The sequence below is a fragment of the Chinchilla lanigera genome, unplaced genomic scaffold (genome assembly GCF_000276665.1).
Source record: "Chinchilla lanigera isolate Chin_1 unplaced genomic scaffold, ChiLan1.0 scaffold00011, whole genome shotgun sequence".
Classification (NCBI taxonomy): Eukaryota; Metazoa; Chordata; class Mammalia; order Rodentia; family Chinchillidae; genus Chinchilla; species Chinchilla lanigera.
In genome coordinates this window covers 13,420,159-13,443,826 of record NW_004955412.1, presented here as the reverse complement: position 1 = coordinate 13,443,826, position 23,668 = coordinate 13,420,159, and the positions used below count along the sequence as shown (strand labels likewise).

At 43.8% G+C, this 23,668-nt stretch overlaps 1 protein-coding gene across 1 annotated transcript in view; it reads right to left on the bottom strand.

Annotated features, from left to right (window-relative positions):
• The window catches only part of Sik2 (salt-inducible kinase 2), a gene marked incomplete at its 5' end in the record, with an annotated part of 116,045 nt that overhangs the window by 14,250 nt on the left and 78,127 nt on the right, over positions 1–23,668 (bottom strand). The window contains 5 exon segments of the mRNA XM_005378076.2: positions 1,226–1,390; positions 7,793–7,945; positions 9,138–9,358; positions 10,765–10,888; positions 11,320–11,444. Of these exon segments, the coding sequence (XP_005378133.1) occupies positions 1,226–1,390; positions 7,793–7,945; positions 9,138–9,358; positions 10,765–10,888; positions 11,320–11,444 (788 nt within the window).

The window sequence follows — 23,668 nt, the reverse complement described above, 5'->3', positions numbered from 1 at the left end:
CAGTTAACCCGAAGACCTTCCCGGTCAAACCGTACCCACCCCCAGCCTCCTGCTGGCCTCACTTTGATTTATGGCTCCGACGGGACCCGTCGCATTTTATCTGTAAATTTATTCCACACCCCGCATACTGTCTTTAACTATGGATGACACTCCTTCCGCTAGATCACAGTCTAGTAGACTTCGAGGCAGTGTTCATGTCTGACTCAACTTTTTATTTTTTTATTTTTATTTTATTTTATTTTTTGTCTTTTTGAGATGGTCTCTCTATGCAGTTCAGGCTGGCCTTGGGCTCACTTTGTAGCCCAGGCTGGTCTTGAACTTGCAGCAATTCTCCTGCCTCAGCCTCCCGAGTGCTGGGATTATAGACATGAGCCACCCTGCCTGGCTTTGACTCATCTTTCTAGGACCTAAAGAAGATTAAGACAGTAAACCCATACTTCTTGCATATCTAAAACCTGCCGTCACCTCACACACATTACAATTAACCCTCACAGCAGCCTGTCACAGCTGGTCTTCTCGGTTCACACAAGAGAAAACAGAGGTTCCCAGAGGTTGAGGTTGATCACCCTGCCCAGGCTCACAGTTGCAGCAAACCCCAAAGCCCCATTCTTCTACCACTCCCTGCTGCCCCAGACTCCTGTGTAACACTGGATGCTAAGGATGTGTCACCCACTCTAGGATGGAAGTAACACCCACTGAGTGAGAGAAGCTGGCATCTGCCATAGCCTAAAGCCAGCTCTGTGGGGTACAATAAAAATGACTCCTCCGAGCATGTCCAGATGGGACGCACAGAAGATATTTAACTGACCCAAAAGACAGCCCTCATTTTATATCTACAGTGTTTTCAGCAGAAGTCAATAATAACAAATACAAAGCCCAATTTAGTGCAGCAGGTAACAGTTGTTTTCAGAGCTACAATTTATATAAAAAAAGGTAAACCCAAGTCCTCGTGAGGGAATAGAAGCTTGAAAGAGAAGAACTGGATAAGGAAGGAGAAAGAAGAGGGCTGTTGAAGTACACATGTACGGTCTTGACCAGCTCTGTACGTAACTGTCGTAATGATGACACACGGGTGAGAGCTTAGTTCTGGGCACTTTCCTTAGATTCCTCCCCACAAAAACAATATCCCTGACCGACTTGAGGAAACAGTAGAGTTTAACAAAGCCAAAGCACAGAATCGAACCGGCCACACTGCACAATGTCTCTCAGACACGTCCGCCTGTACCTTTGGAGTGTCGACGCACTCTTCTTCCATGAACGCGGCTTCGGCCTGGCAGCCAGATGCTGGAAATGGAAAGGCCTCCACATTGGATGCCTGGGCCAGGAGGGCGGACCGCATCAGTCTCATGTTTGGTGAATGCACGGTCACCGGGAGTGCCACAGTTTGTGCCTGCAAATATGGCGAGAACAGACAGCACGGCACTGTTAATAACTTCTCTACAACACACACGATTTTCAAAGTGAAAGAATCTTCCTGGGGCAATTAAAAGATAGAGTTACTTATTAGAAACTCCAGAAAAGATCTGATGAGATGCATATAAAGTATAGGTATTGATTTGATGCAGGCTCAGCCATCAAGATATTTTGAACAGCACTTGGGAGGCTGAGGCAGGAGGATCGTTGCAAGTTTGAGACCAGCCTGGACTACAAAGTGAGCTCCAGGCCAGCCTGAAATGCATAGCGAGACCCTGTCTGTCTCAAAAAAAGACAAAAAAAAAAAAAAAAAAAAAAAAAAAAAAAAAAAAAGAAAAAAAAAAGGTATTTTGAAATAGGTTGTTGCAATTTTGTTCCTGTCCTAGGATGGGAAGCATGATTTTCACACAGGTGGCAAGAAAGCTAGTCACTGTAAGAATGGACTTGTTTTAACAAACATATCCTTTTCTTTAAACATACTACCTGGAAAGAGGTAAAGGGGCACATAAACGTCCCTGCCTACAGAAGCTCAACTCTGAATGGGACAGATGGACGTACATACACACCTGCACGACAGGCTGCGACACCAGGCAGGGTGAAGTACGTGTATGCTGGCTCTCTCTCTAAGGGGTGAGAGGGAATCTAGTTATTTCTTGGCAAGGGCGTGTACGAGCAGCGAAAGAGCAGCAACAGTTACTTAAAGGTGACAGCAACGCTCTTCCTGTGAGGAGACACACAGCTCGGCAAGTGCTGGCCCCGTGGAAGGAGAGGCTTCCTGACGCTTCAGTTCACCTAGCACAGAAAGCTCCCGCTGGGCTTAAGGCCCCTCTCTTGTCTCCTTGGCTGACTATTCTAAATAAGCATTACAAACTCTCCCTTTAAAAAAGTTATCTGAAAGAGAAACCTCCTCATGAATTGGTTAGGATTGATTTTTCATGAAGCCACTGTCGATCCTTTTATCCTCAACCCTTCAAAACTAGAAGAATAATTTATTAGATGTGGTTCGGATGTGACAGGCATCAAAAAACATCTGAGGGAACAGCCATCAGACCCGACTGTTAACAGAGGAACGGCCTACCTTTTCCCTACTGCTGTCACTTCAGGGGATGACAGTGGTGAGTTTTAAATATAAACAAAAGGGAAAAATCGGCATAAGATTCTAGCTTCTCTAAGACCTGACTTTGGTTTCTGACTCCATCGCTTACTAAGTCTGTGACTTTAATCAAGCTACCTAGCTTCTCTTAATCGTATCTTATTCACCCATGAGAAAGGGCGCCGAGCGCTGGGCACAGGGCACTTGCCGAGCACGCACAGGCTCGGGGTCGGTTCCCCAGAACTGAAAACCAAGGGGATAACGCCACTTTACAGTGGGGATCGTAACAGTAACACACGAAGTCCTGAGCTCAGCAGTGTTCATGCCTCTCTTTTTCCAAAGTCCTAATAAGAACACAGACTGCAAGATGGACACTGTCTTATTCTCAGCTGTTTTTTAATGGTTCCCTGTAAGAATTTCAAGCTTGTAACTATCACACCAAAACCAATGGGATATAAGGACAGCATTACTCAGAGGGAAATTTAGAGCTGTAAGTTACACACAAAAATCACAAGATGAAGCCAAGTAAGTGATCTAATGCTGCATCTGAAGGTTCTAGAAAGACAAGAACAATCCAAATGTGAAACCGTTAGAAGGAAAGACATGATACAGATCAGCATGAAAATGAATGAAATTGAGACTAAAAACCAGTACAAAGGGTCAGTGAAGCAACGAGCTGGTCCTGTGGCAAGATGGGAAGCGGGTCTGGGAGCGCGGGGGAGGCGGGGAGGCAGGGGGAAGGAGGGCGGCATGTCGTGTGCCCCTGCTGCTCCTCCACGAGGAGTCTATTTAATACACACTACAAACACATACTCATCAGAAACTGAGAAAAAAGAAAAATACGTAAAATTTAAATTCTGAAAGATTCAGGCTGGGGATGTAGCTCAGCGGCACAGCACCTGCCCGGCAAGCACGAAGTCCTAAGTTTGATTCCTGGTACCATGAATGAATGAATGAATGAATGAATGAATGAATAAATAAATAAATAAATAAAATCTTAAAGATTCTTTTTTTTTTCTTGGTACTGGGTATCAAACTCGGGACCTTGCTCTTGCCGGGCAGGCACCCGTGCCACTGAGCTATATTCCTAGTCTAAAGTGTAAATTTTCAAAAACAAAAGTTTATGGTTGTCAGAGTGGAAAATACGTTATTATACTTTATATGCAGACATATATATATAACATACATTACATCTGGTGTATGCCAACATTAATAGTGGATATACCACAGGAGACGAAGAGTGAGAAAACAACAGCAACCTGTCAGCATTATGTGGATGGTAAAAACAGAAGAAAATACTGCGCACGATTCTGAGTGTGACAAGAGCAGCCTTTCGCGCGCCTGCACACCGAGCCGCTTCTGCGAACACATGCCTTCTCCCTTTGCAGACACTGTGACTTAACTTCTCCGCTCACCGTGTCACAATGGAAAATTCAAACTTCCTAATGACATACATTTGGCACATCTTTCCTGCCCCCATCCCTAGCTTGTCAGTCAAAGGACAGAACTGAAGCTTGATTTCTATTCCCCAAATTTGCTAAAACTGCTCCTTGTCTATGAAAGTAAGGCAAGCAGTACCCAAAGATAATGCACCGGAAGTGCTAACTGTGCCTCGTGATAACTATGACGTGCTCCCCTTCTCAGTCTGCTCCTGTTGCTCCAGGTCTTCAAATGGCAGCACTGGGCTGTGTCAGGCCCAAAGTAGCACCTCTTCCTTGACAACTTTTATATCCTACCCGGACTACGACAATGACCGACCCTGACCTTAGTAAGGGCAGAGGAGAAACACTTGTTATGACGCTCACTTCCCACGAAGCAGGAAGGTGGGTTTTGAGTCTGTTTTATAGCAGCCTTGCAGTCTCCGAGAGGACGAGGGAAGTCTCCCTGGGGCTAGGGATGTAGCTCAGCACTAGTGTTTGCCACACACGCGCAAGGCCCTAGTCCCGCCGTGGAAAGTACGTATTGCTATTTCCGTTGTATACTTAAAGACACAGAAGTTCAGACATGCTGATTTGAGCAGTCACTCATCTCCATATGGAACTTGTGGTCTACATGATTCTACAATTCATGAGCCCTTTGTATGAGATCACACTGTTCAATTTGCTACATCATGTAACAAGTGATCTGCCCCTTCTTTAAAAAAATCAGAATATCAAAGAATAAAAGGAAGCAGGCTGTATTAAAACTTTAAGCATATATACAGAGTCCACCAAAAAATCTGTACACACCCTTCAGGAAAAGAAAAACATATTAGGTGCACATTTTCCTAACTTAACACCTTCAGACTTTTATCTATGGGAACCCTAAAGGATGTAGTGTCTCACAGAAAACTCACTACACTGCCAGCCCTTAGAGAACAAACTGAAAATGCACATGCAGCAATCTCAGCGACCAAGGTTACCCAAGCACAGCTCATCATACTAATGAATGTCTGGAAGCAAAGGGCCACCACTTTGAGCACCTCTTGTAACTGCAGAGGCCAAAGGTAACTGTGTTAATCTCATGATGTCTCAGTGGATTTATTTACTTATCTATTTATTTGGTACTGGGAATCGAACTCAGGACCTTGCACTTGCCAGGCAGGTGCTTGTGCTGCTGAGCTATATCCCTCGCTCTGTAAATTTAGTATTGAAATATTTATATATTTTTTTCCCCTGAAGTTGTATACATTTTTTGGTTCACTTTCTCTCTCTCTCTCTCTCCATAAACCATAGAAATCTATTTTTTACAAGTTCCATACTGGAAGACAGAATGTACTCTGGAAGGAAGGGTGCATCTTCTCTAGTCACAGTGCCTACTGCTCAGCCCCCAGAAGGCACGCAGGACAAGCTGCTGGATGCGTCCTGGAAGACACATGTGAAGTGACAGTAAGTAGGCTGCTGTTATGATTTGGGCTGATGCATAAAGTGAAGAGAACTCGTGGTGTGTTTGTAATAAAAACCAAAGCTAACAATTGTTAGGAAACCATGTTATATATCTGAACCTCAATCCAAATTAAACACAAATTTGAGTTCTCTGAGGGAATCTGCTTGAAGCTCCAGGGAATCTGCTGCAAGTCTAGATAGGAGAGGGTACGACGTACGGTAACAATAACGCATGCACTAACGGACAGGAAAGGAATCGCACATGCACGTGCTCGGGAACAATGGTTTTGTGCCCCGTGCTGCTCCCTCTAGCGTGTGGTGTTTGCGGGAAAAGAACCTTGGCAGGGACGCTTGCTACCGCACCGGGGTGCTGCTGTTTCCTCCCCCTCTGTCCTGCCGTCTGCTAGCGGGAGGGAGCACCTCTCCTCTGCCTATTACTACCCATGCTGAGGGTGTCTCATTTTCTCTCCTAGTCCCTCTGCAATACAATTCAACTTTGAAGGCTTCTGAGTGGTCAGAGAAACTCTAACCCAAATACCTGGAAGTGTAATACGTTGTTTTATTCATGTTTGCATCAGTACATTTTTTACATAAAGTATATCAACAAAATATATAATTTTACATGCTCTGTAGAAACCAATGCAAACGTTTCTTTTTTGGTACCAGGAATCGAACTCAGGACCTTGAGCTTGCTAGGCAGGTGGAGTGCCCCAAACTTTCTTATAAGCCTATAGATTTTATAAAATTGCAAAGAAATACAAAGTCAAAATTCTTCTGCTCTTGATTTTACCTTGAGCAAAGAAAGCTGCTTGCAGAAGTGGAGAGGAACCCTAATATAGCACACAAACCAACCACCCTTCTCAACTGCTACGAAGATGACTGCCCAGATCTCTCCAGCCCCAGCCTGTCTCCTGGGATCCAGGTCCACGTCCACAGCCTATTCACTGAGTTAATGCTGTCCCTGTTGCCTCAGGCCTGAGCTCCAGGACACAGGCCTCTCTAACTCCCTGTCGTCCCCTTTTCCTCAACACTGATTTGTTACTTTACATAACAGTCACTTACATAACCCTTACTATATGCCAGAGACTGTTCTTCATGTGTCCCAATATTAGCTAATTTTATTGTCATGACATTCTTAGTATTATCTCCGCTTTGTACTTACGAAACTTAGACACAGAAGATATTTCACGAAAAAAAATATTTTTGACAGCACTGGGGACTGAACCCAGAGCCCTGCACAGGCTAGGCAAGTTGTGTATCACTAAGTTAGTCCTTTCTCCATTTTTTACTTTGAGACAGTGTCTTGGTACAGGCGTGTGCCACTCTGCCTGGCTCTTATGAAACCTTCCTAAAGTCACAGCAAGACATGGCAAAGGCCTGGGATTTGCTCCAGAGTCTCCACTTGTAACCACCACGTGGAGCTGCCTCTCCAAGGCACTGCTAAGTTCGTCCGGGTCCATCCCTGACCGGTCCTCCCCCTTGCCCTTTCCTTTTTATTTCTACTAGCACAATATCAGTTTAAGTCATCCGTGTTCCTCAGCTCAGCCACTACAGTCTCCTAATTGCTCTCCAAATTTCCTCTCCTCCCTATTCAGACTACATTTTCAATGCTCTCAGATTAATTAGCTTAAGGAATGGGTATAATTCTATCACTTTTCTGCCTAACAGCCATCAGCAGTTTCTTATTGCTTCCTAAATTCTAAGTAAACCCTCCGCCTTGGCTTTCAGAGCTCTTCACAATATGGCTTCAACTTACTACTCCAACTTTTTATTTGCTTCAGTTCAAGTGGATTAACTGGAGTGAACCTTACAACTGAGCGCACGAGTGCTTTTGCTCATCTCCTGCTGCTTCTTCTGCCTTTCTAGAATGCCCTGCAGGTCTGCCTCTCCCTAACAACTCCCAGACATCTGTGAAGTTCTGTCTTACACCCACCTCTCCTATGAAGTCCTTCCCGTCCAGACGTGCCCATTTTGTCCTTAGCTCATCTGCGGCACTCACCTGTCTCTACCCCAGTGATTACTGACGGGCTTGTCTGATTTGGTTTCCGTAGTGTAATATGTCTGAGGGCAGCAACTGCGCTCTACGCTAACTCCTCCAGCACCTCCTAACAAAGCTCGCACACGGTAAATCTGCAGCAAAATTTTGAATGAGAACTGAACGTACAGGCTAGTTACATTAATTCTCAACATGAGCAAATGATTAAAAAATGAAATATTTCTTAAAAAACCTATATGCAATAAAGTTAATTTTTAAAAATATGAAGGTGCTAAAACATTTGGGAATCTAGTGAAGGATCAAGGTGGAAACTTTCCAGAAAAGAAGCATGTGGATGAAGCCCTGACTCTTTGTACTTCAGGATGAAAAATGTGTCAAACGTGAGCAGCACAGGCACAGAGAGACTACCGGCTAATGGGGTGTTACCTTGGCAACTGTTTGTTCAGCAATGGTGCTAGGCCTACGCTGGCGGCCGTCAAGTCTCTGCTCCACGGGAAAACTGCTCCTATGTGATTTCAGGCGCTCCACCAACAGGAAATAAATGGCAGCAAAGTGGTTATAGCTCTTGTTTTGCAAAGACTGAAAGAGAAAACAAGTGGTGAAGGCGCAGAACTACACAAATCAGCCCAGCGATCTATCCCTTTCTAAAAGGGGGGGGGGGAATCACGCGTTCTTTAAAATAAAGCAGCACAGTAATGCCTCAGAATGAAATCTATTTAGGATCTAGCATGGAAGGCAGAAAACTGCAAATTTCTGTACGTATTGGTTATGTTACGGGTAACACCTTCAAACGATTTCCTGGGCCCCTTTACGTGGCAGGGATCCACTTATATTTTTCTGCAGTGAGAGAAAATGCCACCATTTTCTTAAGGAGCTATTCCTAAGGCTGCCATACGGTCCCTCCTTGTAGTGAAAACTACGGTGTAAGGTCAGTTAGCCCTGTTGCAGAAGTACTAATTCTTTAACTCAAGTCCAAAATCATTGAAGACTCTGAGGTGAATGATTAAAGCCTTTGGGGAACTTTATGGTGATTATTCTGGGCTAGGGAGCAACATTTGGATACGAGATTGAAAGACACTGTGTCTCTGTTCTTAGGTAATTTTTTCCTCTTGTTTTTGCAGTCCCACCCTTTGAAACCTTGAAAATAAAAGTTGTTTCCCAAATTTTCACATCTCTAGCTTGCCAGCTTTCTCAGGATGCTAATACAGCAGAGAAACAACTGCTCCTTTGCTGTCTAATTCTAGTTGCCAGTCTGCACGGGGGCTGTGCTGGGCGCCGTGGCCACGCGGCACTCTGCGAAGACCGCAGGCCAGTGGCACTGCGCAGGGCTGCCGCTCTGGGCCTACTTCGTGGACAAGCACAGAAAAATATGACTGGGCACACCATGAGAAAAGCAGGCGAGCCAGTTTGGCTTTGCTTATTGCTACAGCAGGGGACAAGGTAGCACAGCTGGAAGCTTCACCCTTCACACCCAAAAGGGATATTGGATATTTCTTTTTGTTATGCTTCCTCCTTAAAAGACATATATCCATTTTCCCTTTTTTGATCCTCTGCAGACTCTGCCCTTGAACTCCTGGCAGAGGGAGAAAATAAGGAATTCAGATATAAAGGCGAATGTGCGGAGAATCTGCCGCAGCTGTTGGGAGCACTGAACCGTGTGCTTTGATGCTGGAGACAGATGTGCCAGGACAACGAAGCGAGCACCGAGCTTCAGGTTAGCAAGCACACACCAGTCCTGCAGCATCTTTGGTCAAATCTAAGGTCACTTTACCTCAATGGTTTTCTGCTGATCTATTCCGAGGCTGTGCATCAATCGCAGAACCTGCTCATTGAATTCCCCAAGGGAGGGCTCGTTTTCTTGCTCTTGGGGATAGAGGACAGGTCTCTGTACAGGAACTTCTATGAGCATCCACTTGTGCTCCTTGATTTGAGCTATGGTTAGCCGTTTCGATGGGTCTAGGACCAACATCCTCCGAATGAGGTGCTCACAGTCTACGGAAAGCACAACGTTACAAGTCACATAAATCACTCCACACTTTCGGCTTATCTGCTTGACTTGCGTGACTCTGTACAATGACATTAATCTTTGTATCCTTCATTGCAAAGTAGAAAGTCAAATGAATAAATAATCAGAAAGATACTTACAGGTGTCAAGTTCACAGCGTGAACAAATACTTAAAAAAACCCAGAAGGGTATAATCTGGCTAAGTGGGCCTTTCTACTGAATTTCTCAACTGAATTATCTAGTCATGGACTTAAAATTCCATTGAAGAAAAAATTAAGCTGCATTCAGAACAAACAAATAATAATTGGTCCTCAGTCTCATCTGAGGCTGATACACTACAGCTATGTGGCTGACGCAAAAAGCTCTCCGGCAGGCCACTGCTTTTCTCATCACCGCTGTGAGAAAACTGTCCCTGAAACGTGCTTTACTTCTGTCCGCTAAGAACATGGCGCTGCTGCCACTTGGAGCCCCAGCTGACTCTCTGAGCCGGCAGCATCTCTGTCTGCGTCACATTCACTTTAGCCAACCTTGTACTGCTCGCTGTAATCTGGCACTGTGCCCAGTGCTCCATACAGAGTGACTTCATGGTCACTACAATACCCCAAGGGCAGAAACTATTGTTATTTCCGTTTCACTTTATTTGTATTTTGTTATTTCTATTTTTTGATGAGGAATTGAAGCACAGAGAGGCGCTGTGATCTGCCAAAGCCACACAGTGGTGAAGTCAGGATGGAGACCAGCTAGTCCAGCTCCGCAGCCCAGGCTCTCAGCTACCAAGCGGGCTACTGCACTTCTGCTTTCAGTGGGAACAAAAGAGTTAGGACTAAAGCCAAACAGGTAGCTAAAGGGTAAGCCTCACTATGTAACCACTCAACACAAGATAGGCAGGGATGACGGCCTTTTAATTTAATTCACGGGAGTTCTGCCAGTTGGCTTTTCATTTAATTTAAAAAATTTTAAATTTTCTAAAATCCATCTCATACTTAGAGTAAAATGGTTGTGAGCCTGTATCTACGCAGTGTCTAAAATAAACCTGGGAGATTTAAGACCTAGAATAAATAGGAAGACTTGCTGGTCTTAATCCTGGAAACTTCTGTTCTTCGTTACAAGGAGGACGGCTGAAGTTTTCTTGTCTACAAGGAAGGGGCTGCTTATTTTTAGGGCTTTGAAACTGACTCAGTCATTTTACCTGGTCCCCAGACTCTCAGGAAAGGGAAAGCTTTGGCCTAGACATTTCTTTTGGAGCACAAGTTCTGTAAAGCACAATTAGTAAGATGAACAGGGGCTGGGGATTTAGCTCAGTGGCACAGCGCTTGCCTGGCAAGCACAAGGTCGTGAGTTCGATTCCCGGTACCGGAAAAAAAAAAAAAAAGTAAGACGAACAGCTCGTTACCTTCTGACATGAAATATGGAATCCGAAATCTTCCTTCCAAAACTCTCTGCCTCAAAATTGGAAGAGTTGGTCCATCAAAAGGCAGTGCGCCACAGACAAGAACATAAAGAACAACTCCCATGCTCTAGGGAGAGAACAGCGCAGTCACTTTCCAGGGAGAACTCCAAATATTTTTTTGTTTCTCTATAAACATCCCCAGGGCTCTTAAAATCATATGGACTGAAAAATCCCAGTCCAGATTTATTATTTTCTCAGAGTTTGGAAAAGGAAAAGCTGACACCCTGACTACTACAAGTATAATAAATACCAAATGATCTAGTCTGATCATTTTTCTTATTGTTTAACTTTAAATTATTGCTACTATCAGGGTAGTACACCTGTCCCTAGAAATTCTCTCGTAGGGATCCATTTCAATATGCTCTGACTGACTAGAGTCCAGCGGAGGGGGGACATGCAATGCTGTTTATGTGCTGAGCACCAGGAGCTTCTAGGATGGCTCAGAGTGCCAGCTCTTATCATTACAGATGCATTTAACATGGCAAAGCAAAGCAATACCCAAATATCCAGCTGTGGTCCTTCATACTGCTGCCCTTCAAAGACTTCTGGGGCTGCATAAGGGGGGCTGCCACACCATGTTGCCAGCAGTTCACCAGTTTTAAAGAAATTTCCAAAACCGAAATCTATTGGGATGGAAATAAATGTTACTTTCATCTATGCTCTCAAACTACACTGCATTTCTCTGTAATAAATTTTATACTATGCCATATTAACAGTGCGGGCTGGGATGATGTCTGTGTTGTGATATTTCCCTAGCAATCAGCACGATGGCCATCAAGTAGTTAAATCGTCAACAAGTACTGCTGAAGGGATACACACCAGATGAGGTTTCTTTCCAAAGAGAGCGGAGGAGAGACCGGAAGATGATTTTAAACCATGTATTTTTAAGGCTAACGGAATATCCATTGGTGTGGACAACCACTGTGAATTTGATAATCATAGAAATTCAATTATTTGATGGTTGATAAAGAAGCAAATGAATAACACACAAATTAGTGGCTGGCTTCTCTTAGAGCCATTTCCCCAAGGTAGCAAGATATGTAATGTTAAAAATTATTCTTTAAATTTTTGCAGTACTGGGGGTTGAACCCAGGTCTTTGTATTGAGCTCTTTATTTTTATTTTAAAACATAGTCATGGTAAGTTACTAAGTTGCCCAGGCTGGGCTCCAACCTGTGGTCCTCTTGCCTCAGCCTCCCAAAGTGCTCGGATTCCAGGTATGCAACACCAAGCCTGGCTGATATAGTCTCTTAAGGCAAATGAGTACAGAGTTTACCAAGTAACAGTCCCCCCCCCCCCGCGTACCGGGAATCGAACTCATGACCTCGTGCTTGCCAGACAAGCGCTGTGCCACTGAGCTAAATCCCCAGCCCCAAGTAACAATTCTCTAAGTGACTTCCCATCCTATTTTAGGCAGAGGCTCTTCTGAACAGCTCATTATCATATAAAGGCAACACAGGCCACCTATCACTATGTCACTCATTCACTCACTTCTGGAACGCAGTGCCATTATATTTCAAGACAGTTAACAGCCTTCTCCTTGTAACCTTAGTTGTATTACATCATAGCTTCGCTATTCAGTAGAGCTCTGAAAACACTGCACTCTAATGCCTTCAATATGCACAAGAAATTCAGTGAGCTTTGGTATAAACCCAAGTTTATTCTTCTACTAAGCCTCTGTGTAGTCTCTGACTCTTACTGAAGAAACAAATTCCCATTTGTGTGTAAGTTATTCTCCTCCTGTCTTACGTTGTTATATGTCGTCTCGGGAAGGTCTGGCAGGACTGGCTCTCCACGCAGCTGCTGCAGTGCTGCATGTCTGGGGCAGCTCTGAGAGATGAACCCCAAAGGGGACCAGTTCAGTCTCCATGGCCAGTCTGACTGGCGCTGGGACTCCATCTGTAAAGAGGCAATAGTACCTGTGCTATGCAGCAGGTTACCGTGAGGCTCCAGTGCATTAATGTGAGCTCCTACTTGGTGCACACACTGAGACCATGCGCGCATCACTTCCTCGGGCCAGATATTCCCTCTGCTCGCTGACACAGAAACTGGTGACGAGTAGCTTCCGCGAGAGAGGGAGAACCAGAGTTGACTGTTGGTTTTGCTGCTTTCCAACTTCAAGTCTCCTGGGAAAGTTATTTAACTTCCTTAGCTTCCGTATCTGTATCTGTGGGCATAATCCACCTACCCAAGTAGGATGCTGCCAGGACTAAGTGACATCAAGCGTGTAACATGCCTGGGGCACACACGTGAAATGTCAATGCTCCCTGCGAAAACCTCACCAACCGCCTGCCAGAGATCATGGTCCTGAGAAAATACACAAGAGGGCCGGGAAAAGTGCAGTGGGAGCTTAAGGCTTCTGAGATAAAAGACGGGGCATTTGGGGGAAGGGCCTTAGCCACAGGCTCAGGCTGGGGGACCACACTGTGGCGTGCGTGGAGAGGCCGCCTGAGAGAGGTGGGTGTCCGTGCTTCCCCGTGTCACCTCGGTTCTGGCTCACGCATCACCTTCCAACGTGAGTGTCAGCAGCGTCAGAAAGACCTTAGCTTCTCTCTTCAGCCTCTACGATCAGCCACTCCCTTACCTTAGAAACCTCACATGCACACAGAGGCAGAGGTTTCTGTTTTCTAAGAAGTCACATTGCTAAATGAGTCAACCACTCTATGTCCTGATCTGGTTTAGAGGGAAAGGTTAATTTTGCTCACTAGGAAAAGCACAAGAAGCTCTGGGGTGTTTACAGATCCTGGAAGAGGTACAATAATGGCTAAACTTTAAACCATAACCACAGGATGAGTCTGAGAGACGTAAGCTGAATACATGTATTAACATCTGTGCTAGTATATGGAAGATACCCGCCAAACGCCTCTGTAAGGTGTCAACGTCCCCAAGAACCCTTACAGAACTACTTCATTCTTAACCTCCCACACCCTGGCAAAATGAGCTCCGAAGAGTGGCCGGGGTACAGGACTGTCCCCAAGGCAGCCTGGCCACGGCGGTGGGGGCTCCCTACTGCAGGTGCACTTCACGGCAAGGGGGCAGGGGCGAGGAAAGCCGGCTGTGGCCGTGGAGTCCAGTTTCAATCTTGGCTTTGCGAAGCTTGAACAAAGAAGCCTCCTGCTTACTCATGAGAAAGGTGGCACTAAGCAGCCTTGCAATTCTCTTTTCCGCGTGTCACTGAGGAAAACAGGAACTTGAGTTTGGAGGGACATTAAGCAAGCACTGAAATCGCCCAGGCTCACCAAGCTATTGCAGCGTCACATAAGCAGGCGCTGTCTATAACCGTGTCAGAGAGCTTCAAACACTTAGTCATCGCCTGATGAAAGGGGTAAGGAAGGCTCTGAAGTCAAGACAGCTGGGACCAAATCCTGGGTCTGACACGTGGACACGTGATCTTGGGCAAATTACTTCACTTCTCAGAGTCTTGGTTTCTTTATTCGCAAAGGAAATGCAGCTTACCAAGTTCTAAGTATTGATATAAGCAGAAAAATACATAATGCTGTTGAAACATGGTAGGCGCTCAGTAAATGGGACCAACTGTTGCTAATTACAGTTATTGCCACCGTCATTATATTTACCTGCCTTCCCTATCTGACTGAATTCCTTGAGCAGGGGAAGAATGGAGTCCACAGACACGTCTGCAGACAGGAGCTGCTCCATCAGGACTGCTGCCTGAGTCATTCTCATCCTCTCGCTTTCCCTCTGTCTCCCCCATTTAACCCAGGGCCTGCGTGTGCTCTACCACCTACCTCTCCACACCCACTTCAAGTCCTCCTCTCCTGCAGAAGTGTTTTGCAGCTGCTGATCTATGCACTATGATCATTCTGTCTCCTTCTCCTGTGTCTTTTCCTTGTTCTTTTTCAGTACTGGAGAATGAACCCAGGGGTGCTCCACTGTGGAGCTACATGGACGCATTAAGTTGCCTAGCATGTCCTTGAGCTTGTGATCCTCCTGCTTAGCCTCCCAAGTAGCTGGGATTACAGGTGTGCGTCACCATGCCCCAGAAGATTTCTTCTGAACAACTCTGAGGATGTCTGACTTTGGAGGAAAGTGAAGACAGAACGTTAGATACCTTGCCAGAGATTATAGTTAGCTGAACCGGGGTAGGAAGTAAGTCTGACTACAAAGCCCTCCCTGTTAACCACCTCTTTTAAGTCCTTCCCTAGCACAGCAGTAACCATTTTTGAGAAAGTTAGTAATTGGCAAGTTTAAAAAGTGGCAGCGGAAAGGTACTTAAAAATAAAAGCCTTTGTATTTTTTCATAGGAATCTGGATAATTTTTTTTATTCAGTCTGTAGCTTTCTGCCAAAAGTATATAGTTAAGTAAGTGGCGAGGGAGGAGGACGAAAGGTGAAAATTCAGGATGTTTATCATCACTGTGTATTAAAATGGAATGGACTGTACCGGTGTTCCTGCAAGACACTGGTTCCCAAAGCCACAGATGCCAGTGTCCCTATGTAACAGGTGGCGCACTGGCCCACAACATGCACATCTCCTCCTGTGTACTTTAGAGCATCTCTCTATATGCAGCACCTAACACGGTGTAAAAGCTATAATGCACTAGCATAGTGTGGAAGGGTACGTTGGCAAGAAAAAAGTCTGTACTGCTTCAGTAGAGACACAGCTATGTACCAGGCCTAATGACATCAGCAAATGTTAGATTTTTGTTTTCTTTTTTCTTGTCTTTTTGAGACAGGGTCTCACTATGTAGTTCAGTCTGGCCTTGAGCTCACTTTGTAGCCCAGGCTGGTCTTGAACTCCCAACGATCCTCCTGCCTCAGCCTCCTGAGTGCTGGGGTTACAGGCGTGCACCACCACACCCAGCTAGATTCTGTTTTCTAAGTATTTTCCATACATGGTTGGTTGAATCCTAGTACACAGAATCCACAGATATAGAAAGTTGACTGTATTTGCATTTCATCATCTGACCAAATTAATTCATTCCTGCACTAAATACTGTATTTGAATGCCATACATCTGTTAATGACTGTAGAAACACAGAAAAGAGTCTTACAACACAGAATTAAAACAGACCTCACACCACCATCTGCCTTGGAAAGCGTTACGGAAACAATCACTTGCACCTTCCTCAGGTATGCCGGATGCAGACCTGCCTGGCCATGCTGGAAAGGAAACATCTCTCTGGTTTAATTCTCTCACCTGCAAGTTAATATCCAAACATATGACTACTATGCACACACAAGGCTTGCCATTTCTCTGTTGTAACACTTATGCCATGGAAGGTTAGATCCACTTTGTATTTTTTCACTTTTTACTTAGAAATACTTTGCAGAAGTTATAGGTGAGAATTGCCTTTTACCTACCTTCTGTTAATGTTAACCTTCTACATAACTACAGTACAATGATTTAACTAAGAAAGCAACACTGACTTAATACTATTAATAAGACACAAGCTTCACTATAATTTCATCAGATTTTCATCCCTTTCCGGGATTCCACAGTGCATTTAGTGTCATGCCACCTTGGTCTTCTCCAGGTTGTTACAATTTCTTAGTTTTTCCCTTGTTTTTCATTTTTCCCAAAAGAACTAATCATGTATTTTGTAGTACGGTGTCTCCCAAACTGAGTTTGTCTGGTGACTTGCCACGATTAGATCAAGGCTTCAGACTCTGAGCAGAGCATCCAGAGGCAGTCTGTCTGTCTGAGCGCACCGTAGAAGGGAACGTGTGATGGTAGGTCTCACTGCGGGGGAGGTCTGACTCTGGCCACTTGAGGAAGGTGGTCTCTTTCCCCATTGTGAAATGACTCCCTCTCCCATTGTAATTAGTAAGCGTATCCGAGAAGACACGCTGAAAGTATGCACACCCTTTCCCTCTGCTTACTTACTCATTTTAGCATTTGATGGGAGATACTGATTATATCGATTATTACTTTGTATTCTAACAATGAATTTTCATTTCCCTTATTCTGTGTACACTTTAAAAAATTTTATTTTTAACAGACAAATAAGTGTATATATTATATGTTTAGTGTCATGCCACCTTGGTCTTTTCCAGGTTGTTACAATTCCTTAGTTTTTCCCTTATTTTTCATTTTTCCCAAAAGAACTAATCATGTATTTTGTAGTACGATGTCTCCCGAACTGAGTGGGTCTGGTGACTTGCCACGATTAGATCAAGTGTATATATTATATGTTTATGGCACACAATATAATATAATCCATGTGGAAGGATTAAATCTTGTGGAATGATTGTGGAAATATTGTGGAAGGATTAGATCTTGCTAATTAGCAAATCTATCACCTGTTTTAAACTCTTCTCCAAGGAAGAGCTGCCCCATCTCCTATTTTATTATTCACTTAATCATTTACTTATTATATTGCCATATTACATATTCCCATGAATATTTACTTCCATCTCTGAGCTGCAATATAACATTCTTATTTATTTTTTTGCTCAAATTGTTCCAGCTTTGGCTGTCAGGAGCTAATTCACATCAACTCTTCTGTCTTTTCAACCTGGTTCCTTCTATTTTAAAAAAATGTTTATTTTATTTTTAGTACTTCCTTATCTTTTGACACAAGATTTTTTTCAAGCTCACCTTGTATTTTTCCTGCCCCAGCCCTGAAGTGACCACTTCTCCAAGGAGCCGTGGTTCCTCTTTCCGAAGATGGTATTTAGAAAACAGGAACAGGCCCTAGACCTGCTTGCTGATTTCCAAGGTATCCATGGTTGCAAGTGACTCAGCCAACATTCAAACAGGACAGACACATTATATCACAGGTGTGCCACGGATGCCACTAATCAGAAGTTTAGTCCAACTTTAAATTGGAGGTAAAGCCATCACAAACCCAGGAAACATCCTTTACACTAAGCAGGGAGGAGAGATATTCTAATTTATCCCTGTGCCACTAGAAGTGGGCCCGTGAGGGCTTTCTCCTCTCTGTAATATTAGAAGGTATGTTAACATCATCCTTGCCACAAAGTAAATGGGAATAAATAGAATGTTAACAGATTAAATGCTCATTTTAGTAATCTATATTCATTTTTCACAAACTGGGTATGGTGGCGCAAACCTGTAATCCCAGCATTCGAGAGGCTGAGGTAGAAGGATATCGAGTTCGAGGCTAGCCTAGGCTATATAGTGAACTGAAGGCCAGCCTAAATTACGCAGCGAGATCCTGTCTCAAAAGAAAAAAAATACCTGAGGGAACTGATGCAGTGCAGATTCTGATGCAGTAGGTCTAGGGGCGGGCCTGAGATCTTGCATTATTCATAAGCTCTGACGTGATGCTTGTGTTGCTGATCCCTAGAGCAGCAAATCCCTGTACTCAGAGTCAAGGAACAGAGAGTACTACCCACGCTGTGAATCAGGCACAGAAGATGTTTAAGTTTGTCCATGTTTACTGTTGCAAAATGACTGTAATCACTAAATACTTTCAGGATTTTTATTATAATTACAGAGAAATTGTTAGGTAAATTAGTCACTTTTTACAAGAAAAAAGGAAACAAAACACTGAAAACCTGTCTTCCGCCTAAGAAAAAGTAATTTCTAGAAATCAATGCAACCAAGGCAATTTTAAATCTCCAGCAGTGTGTTATAGTGTTTAATTTATAATTAAAAAAAATCCTCCTACAGAGCAGCAGATGGTTTGGGGGTTAAATTTACCCTCCTTTGTCAAGTTAGCAGCAGAACTGAACTACCCAGCCTTGGGGAAGAGTCACACACCTTGCAGTTACTGTAAGAGGGGTGGAGGGGACAGCTCTGAGCAGCGCAAGCGGTGTGTCACAGGCCAGAGCGTGAGGGGGCCCTGGCCAACCCACCACACGAGCAACACCCACCGGCAGCACCTGGGCAGTGCGCGCTCTGCTGCCCGCTGCAAGAAAAGGCCAGTTGTGCAGTTCACTGCCAAACACCAGTCCTCTCTATTGGCCAGGAGGGCCGAGGAATAACCATCACGGCTGAGATGCAGTGCGACCTGCTGGCCAGGTGAGCCATGTACTTGTCCAATCAGGGAGTTCAATGAGCTAGGAAGCCAATCAATGATCTTCAGTGTCAAGGGAAAACGGGGTGATGGGAGGAAACCAAACCAAGTCCACGAGCTCTCTTCCATGTTCCGGCCTTCGGGTGCTGCTCCTGCTAAATAGGATTGGGAGATACTAAGTCTCCCTATTCCCCTGCAAGGCTCTTTTTATATCGTAATATGACTAGCAGGAGGATTACAAATGGAAGCCTTTCCACAAATGTTTCCAATAAAACCTATCTTCACTGCATCTGTTTTCAGTTCTAGGGCACAAAACTAGAGTTTTATTCCCAGAAACCTTGTCTCAAGGTCTTCTAATAGGTAGGAAAATTCTGAGAAGCGATGGCAGAGACCAGAGGCGTTGGACTACTGCCCTGAACCCACAAGGAAGCATTCCTCTGGGCCTAAGACGAGCGCTCTTCAGCAAAGGTCAGAATACTCGCTCATTTCGCATTGCTAATTACACTGAAGGTTCTCTCAGAGGACAAAGTTAATTTGCCTTCAGCAGAGGTAATTTTCAATATAAGTGATAAATTCGCCTTGTTCCTTTAAGATTTGTATTAATACAGCTTTAAGGCTGACTAATTAAAAAAACACGATGAAGGGACTATCAAAATTTTCAGGCTTTGTTTTCACATGGAATTGATTATATGTTGAATACAAACAATAGCTACCTTTTATTAAGTGTTTATATGATGCTTGGAGCTTAATTAACAATTTACTCGACAAACACTTAAATAGCTCTATGTACTAGGCACTGTTCTAAGTACCGTGTAAATATTAATTCAACTAATAACCACTATGAGAGATGGACTTGTGTCATTCCCCCTTTACAGATAAGGTAACAGCAGAGAGGTCAAGGAGTGTGTCCAGGGTCACTAAGTTCGTGAGGGGCAGTGTCAGAATTCAAGCCACACAGGCAGCTTCTAGAACCCACAGTTTGACCTCACAGCCTGCACTGCCTCCTTGTCGCTAATAATCACTAATATGTACAGTGTTCCTGAGAAAACAAATTAATCTCTATTTAATGGATAGAGAAGCACATAATCAGCACAGCTGCGAGTAGCACAGGCAGAACTCTATCAGCGCTATCACCAAACTCAGGACTCTGCATGAATCCAGGTTTGAACTGTGATTATTTTCTGAAAATTTCCTCCAAATAATTCACACATTTTTATTTTTACCTAAGCATTTATTATAAAATTTCAGATTGGGAAAGATAAAAAAAATGTTCCTTATCTTAATGCCTGAACAGGAGGAAATAGTATGGCACTTGCTAGAATTACTGAAAGCCAATTTTTTTGTTTGTTTTTGAGATAGGGTCTCACTATTGAGGCCAGGGTGGGCTCAAACTCATGGCGATTCTCCTGCCTCAGCCTCCTGAGTGCCGGGATTACAGGCGTGCACCACCACGCCCAGCTTGAAAGCCAGTACTGATTTGCATCCAGCCTTTCACACTGAATGTATAACGCTAATAATACCACTTTACAAGAGATAGAGGCCTTATGGATTGAGGCAGTGAACACGCATGGGTGTGGGTGAATCCAGGGCTCCTTAGTGTCTGGAGTCAGTATCTACTGCACAGACCTGAACTAGAACCTGCTGTCAAAGCCGTGTTTCTCTGCCTAATAAAGTGAACCATGCCTGATGCTTCCATTTCAGTTACTGTCTTATAAGCAGACAAATATTTTTCATTCAAACACCTTCTCGGTTTGTGCTTCTTTTCAACTTTAAAGTACAAGACTGCGGGCCTCGGATGTAGCTCAGGGGCACAGCGCCTGCCTGGCAAGCACGAGGCCAAGTTTGAATCCCAGTATCAAAAAAAAAAAAAAAAAATACAAGATGGCCAAAGCAGTTTATTTAGCTTACTTAGCAATTAAAGGGGGCCTTCATAAGTAAAAGATACAGAAAAAAAGTATACATTAAGGCAATAATTTGGGGTTCTTGGAATTTCTTTCCATGGAGTTCCGTCTTTCCTATGTTGGATTTCTTTAAAAGTCAAGAATTCTCAGAGATCAGAGGCAATGTTCTAAAAGGCAAACAGAGCCACAGAAAAGTTGTAAGGTCTATGGTCAAAAGTAATTACCCTAGAGAAATTCCTCGGAGAGGACGTCCAGACTTTTATGACAGGTGGGATCCATGATGCGGCCTCTGCTACTTGCCTCGGCTCTTCTATCATTTCATTTACCGCATCCCGCCCACGAAGGCGAGATCTCCCCTAATGCGCCCGGCCTCACTTTGCCTCTGCTTTCGCACATGCTGATCCATACGCCTGGTGCAGCCACCGACCCCGACCCCATCTTCCTCTCGTTTTCTCTGCCTGCCCCACTCCCAACCCTTCCACAAATACTTTCTTGTTAATCAAGTCTTCGCTAATAATTTCCTCGATTCATCCACGCAGAGTCAGTCTTTCTCCCGGCCTCAGGCCTGGAAAACAAGGATCTTGTTGTGTTGTGTTTACATTAAGGTCTGTTCTTTGGTTGGCTCCTGGAGGAGAACGCCGAGTTAAGCTGCCCTCTGCGGTTGCTGCTGCTGTTTTTGTCTTAGAAATTCTGCATCTCTGCCACTTAGCCCAGGAACACAGCAGACGCTTACTGAACATGGACCAACATTTGGGGTAAAGATAGTAAAGATGACAGAGGAAGTGTCTGAGCCTCAAAATATAAATAATGAACAAAATAAAAGATAGGTAAGAGGAAATAGGGAGGCAGATCTTTTGTAAATGGGAAGGGGACCACGGATTGGAAGGAGGGGAAACGGGAGGGGAAGGAAGTGGAAAAGAATGAAGAGGGTTGTGTACGCGCCATCTCCCTATGAGGAAAGTAAACGTCACGTACTGCAAACGTGAACTAGTAAGAGAAGATTAAGAAAAGAATATATTAGAGTGCTTGCCACACCGCTTGGTGCGTGTCTCCACTTCTGGGGAAAGCAAGCCAGGACACTAAATGTAGAAATACAGAATAACGGAACCCCCAGTTCCGTTAGTGAGAACCTCTTGAGAAATCACTGACATACAAGGCCTGGAAACTACAGTACTCTGGCCAGAAAGACTTGGATTTGAACTGCAGGTCGGCTATTTATTGTCTGTGTCACCTGGGCAAGTTATTTAATCTCTTTGTGTTTCAACTTTCTCATCTCAAACTGGCAAATGGCTATGCAGCTCCCAAGGTTTCTGTGAAGACAAATGACAGACACACCCAGCAGGGTGCCTGAAAGCAGCAAGGGCTCTGTTACCATAACCAGCGCGAACAACGACCTCTAACAATGAGAAGGCCTTGAAGTTTAGATATTTAAAGCCAAAAGTAAAAACAGTAAAATCAACAAAACAAAAACCTGAACATCACAGTAAAACATCAGATACACTGCACTGAAATACTTAGATTTTAGGCAGAATTACAGCAGGCAGGCAGGTAAAACTTGGTCATAAGTTTCTTTGCGTCTAATTTTACCCTTTTCTGTTAAGACATTAGTGATGGAGCACTGCATAATTCCTGTGGCACGAGTCACACCTCTGTTTTTCTCTCCTAACATGCCTGCCAGAACTTCTTTAAGCAGTTTCTTGATGGATTTTTCGTTTTGGTAGTAAAGGAACATAAAGCTAAGTAGGAGTTTCTTCTTTCTACAAAGTTAGGACTTAAAAATTTTTACTTGTCTCTGTAAAGGAGAGTTTTAGGGTAGCTGATGCTTTTAGGGAAAAGTAAACCAAAAAACTCCCACTAGGTCCATTATGAAAGTTTAGCAAAGGCAACTGAAATGAGTAAGACCAAATGGAAAGGCCAAAAGAAGATGATGAAAAGAAAAAAAAAAAAGGAAGAAGAGATATTAAAACACACGTGTGTGCGCGCGCGCACACACACACACACACACACCTGGAAAAAGCAGGAGTAACTCTCCTATTACAAACAAAGTAGATTTCCAAGGAAAACTGATCAGAAGAGACAAAGAAGGTTACTGGTACTATTTGGTAAGGGAAATCACTATAACTTCAAGACCAACCTGAGCTACGTAGTAAGTTTAAGGCCAGCTTGCACTAAAAGCAAGACTGTTTCAAAACAAACAAACAAACAAACGAACAAACAAACAGACCAAAAGAAAACAGAAAAACAAACAAAAAAAGAGAGAAATACCAAAGTTGGACTTTGCAGACAGGTATTTGCAGAGTTCCATCTAACAACAACAGAATACACATTCTTCTCAGCGGCACATGGAACTTTCTTCAAAATAGACCACATACTAGCCCATACAGCATGCTGACACAAATGCAAAAGAATCAAATCTATCCCATGCGGACTAGCAGATCACAGTGCAATGAAACTAGAAATCAAGGGCAAAAGAAACCACAGAAATTATGTAAGTACGTGGAAACTAAATACTACCCTCTTGAATGATCAATGGGTCACAGAAGAAATTAAAGAAGAAATCAGACTTTTCCTACAATCAAATGAGAATTCTAGTAGGATGTACCAGAACCTATTCAAAACGACAAAAATAGTCCTAAGAAGGAGGCTTGTAGTGGTGAACTCCCACGTCAGAAAAAAAGAATGAGCTCCAATAAATAACTTAATGATGTATATACCTGAAGGTCTTAGAAAAACAAGAACAATCCAAATCCAGAGCTAGCACAAGGAAGGAAATGACAAAGATCACAGCAAAAATTAATGAAATTGAGACTAAAAATCAATACAAAGAATCAATGAGTCAAAGAGTTGGTTCCTAAAAGAATAAACCAAATAGACAAACTCTAAGGAAAGGAAAGACCCAAATCCATGCAATTAGAAATGAAAAAGGAGGGGGCTGGTGATTTAGCTCAGTGGCACAGCGCCTCCCTGGCAAGTACAAGGTCATGAGTTCAATTCCCGGTACTGTA